General features: G+C 53.8%; 2 protein-coding genes across 2 annotated transcripts; both read right to left on the bottom strand.

Annotated features, from left to right (window-relative positions):
• Positions 1–1,545: 1,545 nt before the first annotated feature.
• DICSQDRAFT_138769 (GMC oxidoreductase) lies at positions 1,546–4,771 on the bottom strand. Its single transcript, XM_007368077.1, has 22 exons — positions 4,676–4,771; positions 4,612–4,619; positions 4,451–4,550; positions 4,254–4,389; positions 4,119–4,192; positions 4,000–4,069; positions 3,876–3,949; positions 3,765–3,823; positions 3,666–3,704; positions 3,592–3,603; positions 3,468–3,536; positions 3,230–3,405; positions 3,026–3,171; positions 2,893–2,971; positions 2,604–2,842; positions 2,485–2,549; positions 2,235–2,427; positions 2,143–2,175; positions 2,021–2,085; positions 1,897–1,969; positions 1,812–1,838; positions 1,546–1,763 (listed from the first exon to the last, which is right to left on the bottom strand). The coding sequence occupies exons 1-22, from the start codon at positions 4,737–4,739 to the stop codon at positions 1,729–1,731; spliced, it is 1,836 nt and encodes a 611-aa protein (XP_007368139.1). The 5' UTR covers positions 4,740–4,771; the 3' UTR covers positions 1,546–1,728.
• A 1,289-nt stretch (positions 4,772–6,060) lies between these two features.
• Positions 6,061–7,519, bottom strand: DICSQDRAFT_148672 (uncharacterized protein; the record flags this gene model as incomplete). Its single annotated transcript, XM_007368076.1, has 9 exons — positions 6,061–6,409; positions 6,466–6,488; positions 6,545–6,588; positions 6,656–6,743; positions 6,803–6,919; positions 6,971–7,015; positions 7,084–7,313; positions 7,370–7,420; positions 7,474–7,519. The coding sequence occupies 9 exons, from the start codon at positions 7,517–7,519 to the stop codon at positions 6,061–6,063; spliced, it is 993 nt and encodes a 330-aa protein (XP_007368138.1).
• Positions 7,520–8,196: the final 677 nt, after the last annotated feature.

The following is an 8,196-nucleotide window of genomic DNA, read 5'->3' as shown; positions in this document are numbered from 1 at the left end:
AGCCCAATGCAGCATTCCGCCGCCCACTCGTTCTTGCCCACTAGGGCTACTCCCACGTGCAGAAGCCCGGTAATTAGTCCTTCAGCCGTAGGGTCTCCTGCTGCGGGTACCATCTCATGCCTGCGCAACACACTCAGAGCGTCTTCTATCGTCTTGATCTTCCCATACGCTGCCGTAAATGTGTCTTCGGTTGGGGGCCGCATCTGCCTTGCGGGCGGTGCGCCCGCCGGTACTGGCGCCGACGTCTTCTTCGACCGCGAGGTAACTTGTGGCGATGCTGTTCCTCCTCGTCTGACAGGTTCCAGCGGCATTCTGCTATTAGTATGTGTATAGCGTTCGATATAAACTAGTGCGTCGCCCAGAGAGAGAACTGACCGCACGGCGTAGCCCGCTCCTATTGGCTGACGACCGTGGCAAAGTCGTCGCTGGTGGTGGTACGAGTTAAAGGAGCTCCTCCCCGCACCAGCGTTTACATTGAGATAGGCGGGCCTAGAGGAGCTTTCGTCCTAAGAACAAGTGTCGACTTCTTACACGAGCGCGATCGTTCATTTGCGGTGGAACGGTCCTCATGAGGTTGGCACATACGCAAACGGCACTAGACAGGCATTAAATCGGATCTGTGACAAGCTGCGATGTTTATACTATCTCAGCTATACAGCGCGAAAGCCACTCACGTTAGATAGCCTCAAGAACTCTTAGACAAGCGCGCCGCCTCATGACCGGATGTTCATGAGATCACGGGTTGGTCCCCAGAAAAAAAGACGGAAGTCAAAAACAACGCCGCTCTCTTAAGCCTGCGGTGTTAATATCAGCGGGAGGGCAGGGGGAAACGGGGGATTAGGTTTTGTGTACGGCTCGGAGGAGCGCAGAGTACTCCGAGTCGCAGCCTGCTGCGATGATGTAATCAAGCGTCTAGTAGACCAAATCGGGGAATCGGGTCCTGGTCGTCCCTTCGCCCTCCTTGTCTATGCCTCGGCGTCTTCATTCGTTATATCCTGGTTTCCAATTAGGCCATCCCCCGTAAGCGAGTCCGCGACGGGTCATACCCATGGACTGCGCCCATTTGTGTCGTCATAATCTTCCGAATGTAGAGTGCGTAACGAGTGAAAGTATTCTCTTGGTAGATACTGACTGGGGCCAGCGTGCATACAGACCGATGCTCTATCCTGAGCATGCAGGCTTGGACTCATGCTCGCTCACCGTCAGCTCGGATAGAGAGGCGAAGCGATAGTGGAAGGTGGATCACATTGTGATGCATGGTATGTCGGCTGAGTGGATGGACACATGCCGCCGTGGGTGCTTGTGAGCAATGTGGAGCGACATGAAGTGCGTCGGCGGGTCCTCACCGGTGCACCATTTAGACAGTCCCGAGTACATTTTCCTATGGAGGCCCTTTCCCTCGATTTCTTTCATCAAAGCCATACCTGCTGTTCAGACGGAAATCTCGAATGCCCGTGTTTCCGTCTTGTGTTCAATGCACCGAGACCTTAACATCCAAACTTAAGACCTGTATTCAAGATGGGCAAGCCAAGTCGGATGCCTTGAGGGATATACGGGTGGGTGAGACAAGCATGATCACGATACGCAATATAGCGACGAGCTTGCTCCGAAGAACAATACAGATACAATCGTCGTACACATTCTACATGACACATGAAACACGCTACTTGCTCTATCATGCATGCAGCGTTCTTGGTGGAAGGCGAACTACCTATTGATCATGCTCCATTAGATGCCATGGTCCGCTTTAATGATGTCGGCAGCTACACAACACGTTAGGACAGAGCCTGTGTACTGTATCAGTGACATACCTTGTTCTGCGATGCCATAGGTAGTGGCTAGAGGATCCGAGTTTCATCAGAATGACGCCTCGCTACCAGATATGACAGGCCGTACCTTGCGTATGGACGACAGTAAGGAGAGGAAGAATAGACAGGTCAGCGACGCGAATGTTCTTCGTGCCGTACACCTGCTTGACGTGTTAATGTGTAGTTAAGACGAAGGTCGAGGTAAGACATGCCTTCAAGTGGGTGTCGACCACACCACCCTTCTCCTTCGGCGCGAGCGAGCACGTGCCTGACGAATCTACAATTGCAACCGTGTCAACAAGGTTTCCTGTAAACAGGAGCAGTAACTTCATACGCCAAGTAGTAGAGACGTTCGTCTTGACGAACTCTACTCGAACGTACTCGTGTCAGTAATAGACCCAGTAATTCAAGAGGCTTTCTCCGTACCGTGCAGCTGCTCGTCCGTGGTGACATTGGCGCCAGGAATCAGCTCCGCTTCGCTGACATCCTTCCAAGGCCCATCCTGCGTAACCTTCCGGATGAACTTCGCGGACTCAACCAGAATGTCGATGTCAATCTCTTCCGCGAGGTAGTTCGGCTCGATCGTTGGCTGGACCTTGGGGTCACTCGAGCTGGCGTGCTGAAGCGGGCAGCGTCAGTTCCGCATGCATGACATGAAGAAGAAAACGCGACGAACAATGGTTCCCCGAGAGAATGGGTGACCGATCGAGGGAAGGAGGCCGATGTGCGGTTTCGGAGGACCTGACACGCGCTGAGCACAACTGGGTATCCGGCCCCATGGTGTGGAAGACTCACCTGCAGGATGCACGTTGACGGGGAAGACGACAATCTCGAGGTCGGGCACGTTCTTGTCTTTGAGCAACTTCAGCTGCTGCTCGTACTGCTCCTTCAAACCCGGCGGCAGTTTGTCCGCGTTCTGCTCGATCCTCTTCTCGACCTTCTCGATCAGCTCGTCCGCCCGATCGGAGAACGTGTGGAGCGGGAGGAAGGTGACGCCGGTGCAAGCGAGTGAAAGGGGGCCAGCTGCTTCTCCGCTACGCCCGGAGGTCAGCGCATGTGGCAGGGTCTTATGGTGCGTACGTACTAGATGCTCCGGAGCTTTGTCTGTACTTCTGGCAACGTAATGGTCTCGCTTGTAACGAAGCCGTGCTCCTCCTTCATCTCTGCGGAGTTATCGTATCTCAGGATCTATTTGAAATGAGGAGTGTTGTACGTACTGAAGACGCAGCTTGTGAAGATGAGGTGATCTTGCAGGTTCTCGCCAACAGAAGGAAGGTCAACCTGTACCGGGATGCCGAGAGGTTCCAATACATTGCGATTTCCGATACCGCTCAGCTCGAGGATATGTGGGGACTTGACCGTGCTGCCAAGGGTCTCAATGAGAAATGATAGGGCTTCGAGCGTAACGTGTTCCCCCTTACCTCGCGCACAGGATCACTTCTTTGGCAGCATGGACAACGTGCACGTTTCCGCCATGCTCGAACTCGACGCCAGTAGCGACGACATCATCGTCCTCCTTTTTGGTCAGGACGCGATTGACGTACGCGGCGGTGAGCACCTTCAGGTTTGGACGATCAAGAGCTGGGACGATATAGCCCTGTGTTTTCACATTAAATCGCATTGAGTAACAATTTCGCGTAACGAAAGAGCGAGGCTCACCGTCGCGGCGGTGCTACGAGTGCCAGTCCTAGGATCGATGTTCGCGGCAGCTTTGAAGGTACCGGTAAGCTGTATCTCCGTTCAACACGTGGCGTCGACTGTCCGTTGAACACATGCTACGTACCGAGCCACCGAGCTTGAAGGATAGACACTAATGTGAGATGTGCCAACTAACGGTACCATTGGAGCCGTACTCACTCCATCATCGATTGTCTTAACGCCATGTGCTTCCAATGCCTATTCAGAGAAGCATCAATCCCTGTCGTCACAGCACGGAGTTGTACGACGTCTGCACACCTTTTGGAAGTACAGCTCAGCGCCGGAGACGGTCCTGCAGAACGAGATTGGGACAGGACCTGCAACATGTTAGTTTACAGTATCATCAACGATAACGGACCCTCAGCTTACCAGAGTGACCAACAGAGTCCTTGTTGTAGAGTTCACGGAACTCCGGGAAGTTGTTGGCAGGTGACGGAAGGAAGCTACGACAGACCTAAGCCAAGACAAGAGCAAAGAAACGAGAACGGCATACGTCTCGGCTCGCTTCGCCGCCGCAAAATAGCGCTCCCAATTCCAGCCCGGGTTTCCGAGCGCTTCCACAGCTGCGAATGATATGAGACGAAGGAAACTGTAGCGCGTTGTTGTACATACCGTCGATCTCTTCACGCTGAGGTCTGGTCCAGAACAGGAAGTTGAGAGCAGAGCTGCCGCCCAGGCCCTTCCCTCTGATGAACATGCGATGAACAAATCAAATCTGGTACCTCACGCAGAACCAGAGAAACTGACCGAGACCAGAAGAAGCTCTTATCTGGACCACCACTGGGAGTAGTGATATTGTTGACGACTTTCTCTTGCGTGGTGGTGCGGAACACCCAGTCGTACTCGGGGTCGAATACCTGTTGCATCCAGCCGTCGGGCACAGCTACAGATGGGTCAAGGATCGATGCTGAAAATCACATGTCTGATGAGCCAAGCGCACTTACAAACGAGGGGATCGTCGAAGTGCGAGTTGCCAGCTTCCAAGAGTGCGACCGAAACGTTGGGGTTCTCCGACAACCTCGACGCGATAGTACATCCTGACACCTGGTACACAACCACGAATGTTCACAACAATATCCAGGAACGCTGGATCAAGGCCACTTACACCACCGCCTACGACGCTGTCATCAGCATGTCATCTGTGAACAGAATGCAGGGGACGGACGGACCCACTACCACAAAGTCAAAGGACTTCTGGGCGACGTCGGTTACTTTGGCGAGTTTCTGTTCCATGATGACTTGTGAACTTCAAGTTCAAATGCAACTAGTGGGGGGGGGTATCGAGGGTGCTTCAAGTAACCGCGATGTATTCTTGAGTCCACGCGACAACGGTCGCGGACCGGAAGTTGGTGAAGCGCCAGCAGTCCGTGTCGTAATGGGTGCTGCATTGACATATCCGCCACACTCGGGATGCACGATCACGGCCAACCTAAACAATCAGCATCGTAGCTTCTCCTGCCGGCTATCTCAGCACCCTTCTCGTACCAACACCGTCCTTGATCTGTTTTGATGGTCTCAAGACCCCCGATCGCCCCACCGACGCTCGGAAATGGGAGAATATACAGGCGCTCGAACAATGCAGAAAACATCATGCTGAGATGCCCAACATGGCTAAGTGACGATGGGAAGTAAAACGTCCTGAAGTATGGGACTGATCTGATGTGCTAACCGCGTTCGTTCTGCTCACCAAGGGTCAACCTCAGCAAGTCGTCGGATGTAGGCATCCCGTCTTGGGCTGTAGCGTGGAGAACGCTGCAGAAACGACCCTATCGGACTGCTCTAGAAGCCGTCCACGGGACTTCTACTCCCGCACTTGCCCCGCATTGAGAACCCCATCTGACAGTGAGATGCGGATGGCGCCCAATTCGAAGCTGTCTGCGGTCACCGATTGATACACACCTCTGTTTCACAGCGCATGTGCAGCGCATGGATTCTCGGGCGCCTCTACTCATCAACATGATCTGTTCACGGCAGGCGGTTTCTGCTGATCCCATGACGAGGAGGATGAAGAGGCGTAAGATGATACGTTCGAGGGTGGGTGCGCGTAGAGGGCATGGACCTTCCATTCCTATCGCCGATAGATGAAATGATGTGGTATGTTCAGAAGTGAGCGAAGCGCACGCACCGCCAATCTCAGTGTTATTTTTCTCGTCATACGCAGTCCTCCTATTGTTGCGGTCATCATGCATCAACGTATCAACCCTGACTCTGTCAGTTCGGATTGTGTATGAGAGTGGAACGGACACTATGCCGGAGGTGGAAGGCTTCAAGGAGACGACCCTTGACATCATCGGGCCATCTCGAGGGTCGGGTATCTCCGGATCATCCGGCTACTGTAGCGCTGTCCTTCGAGGTGCGAGTGTCGAGCGACGTCATGGTAGATATGAGTACCTACAAGGAGACGATCATCATGCTACGAAGTCCAACAGGTATCATGCATTAGCCTGGCAGAGCCCATACTAGCCCAAGGCAGCTACAGTATGGTACAACAGGATACTTAAATATCGTGAGCTCATCACAAGTACAATCACTAAAGGCACTCGGAGTACCATATCTACACAGCGTAGGCCCCATCCATAGCCTTGACGGTCTGCTCGGACTGTCTCTTGTTGGAGAACGATAGCCCGCGGTCCTTAGCGTCTGTTTCCGAATAAACGTCAAGATCGTGGACGACGAACGTCTCCTCTCGGATGCTGATGTGTCCCTGCTGGGAGAATGCGCTTCTCTGCTCGGCGGGTCGGAAACCGCTCAGGCGAGAGCCTAGGCCGCGCATGGGGAGGGAGTTACTGGACACAGTAGTATCAACCGCAACGGTGGCGCCGTTCACATATTGGCGCAGGATATAGCGGTTGTTGAGACTCGCTAGGAAGGTGTTCGTATAGAGCTTGGCGAGCATGAGGGCCCTGGCAGGCGTCATCATCGTGCTCGTCATGTGAAAGAAATGTAACCGAGAACATACGGGCATTCGTGAAGGAGCGTGTTCTGCGTTTCGGTATTAGCGGAGCTGGATATCTCTCAAAACCGCATGAGGAGCTCACCGAAAAGGCAGTGAAGCAAATCAAGTCTGCGATAGCAACCGTAGCTAGACGGACGGCGGCACGTCAGTCAAAGAAGGGGGTCAGCCGAGGAGGCGTAAAGGCGCTCCTCACCGGTCACAGTGCCAGTCTCGACGACCAGCCGAATGAGCTTGTTGATCATGTTGTCCGAATGCTTGATCCCGCTCTTCGCCTGCCAGAGCTATGACATGTGCCATTAGTGGCGATCGCAGCAGTGACAGAGAGCAGTACAATACATACCAAGCAAGTCATTGCGATAGCAATGACAATGTCGGCGAATGCTGCACACGCAAGCCAAGCCGAGATGACCGGTGTGACCAATGATGCCGCGGCGGCTGAAGGGTCGATTACGTGCAGCTGAGTGCGTGGGTCAGTAGCGATCTGGATGACTACTCCGCCAGAACGCACCATAACGCCGCCGGCGATACCAATACACATCTGACCGATGGAAATCTGAGCAGATGTCATGAGTCCCGTCAGCTGAAGTCTCGTGATCAAGAGTAAGAGTATACTGGACTCACAAAAGCAATCACGGAGGTGAGGATTACTGACCGTGCGAGGACCCATGTCCGGTAGGCGAAGTAGGACTGTACTACCCCGGACACGATGGAACACATGATCGTGACACTGAACCATGTGTTGTGGAACGCAGTGAGGACATTTCGATCCCCGTACCCATAGACGAAGTTGTCGAACGCGACTTCGGTAATGAGTCCTGTCTGCACCCATTCATAGGCGAGAATGCCGTAGACTGGGCGTCGTTTGAACGGCGGAACGAGGGGCAAAGGCGTCCTAAGATATACGTACCTAAGTATCGCAGAGCGACCGGATCCTTTGGAAACAAGAGGTAATAAAAATCTGGACGTGTAGGACATGAGCAGCCTCCCGATACAACGGAAGAATATACTCACAAACCTGCACGGTCAAGATGCCCTGCAGGCCCCAGTTGAAGAACATGCCGAGAAGCTAAGAGGACGCACAATACACATTTGCATCAGGGAGGCGAACAAGTCAATGGAAGCCGGCAAACGTACCTGGGGACCCGCACTATCAAACCAGCCACAAGTCCGTCAGTCACAGTCATCGGTCACCCAAACGGGGCATCTGAGCCTTCTAGACTCACAGCAACGTCACAGAGACCTGATCAGCCATGATTCCGTTTTCACTTGAGGGAGAAGACGGAGGATGGATGCTGCGAGCCGACTTTACCAGCAAGGCCGACGCTGGGAGGTTGAAGTGAGTGGCGCGAGAAGGCAAATCCTGGGGCTGGATGTCAAGACGTCCTATGTGAATCCCACTCCCAGCCGCTAACGAACAATTGGTCGCAAATCAGTCGTGGCCGGTGACGCGAACATTGATGGCCCGCCGGCGAGATAACCGAGTCGAAGGCGCGGTTCGGACGGAGCTAAGTAAGTAACTCGGCATGAATGCACTCCGTGGTATAGGAGTGGTCGGAGCGCGTGCTGCGCGTGCACACGGCCACGATGTAATTTCTCAAGCGGTTTTGAGTCGGCGCCTCCCCGTTCCCCACCAATGAGGAGCTCGGATCTCCTCTCAACCGTTCGCGAGGAGAGTCTATTTCAGCCTGTGGAGCGAACGGGGATCGTACTTGATGTCGATCATCGCTATCAGCT

Source organism: Dichomitus squalens, assembly GCF_000275845.1.
Source record: "Dichomitus squalens LYAD-421 SS1 unplaced genomic scaffold DICSQscaffold_31, whole genome shotgun sequence".
NCBI lineage: Eukaryota > Fungi > Basidiomycota > Agaricomycetes > Polyporales > Polyporaceae > Dichomitus > Dichomitus squalens.
This window is presented reverse-complemented; position numbering and strand designations above follow the sequence as displayed.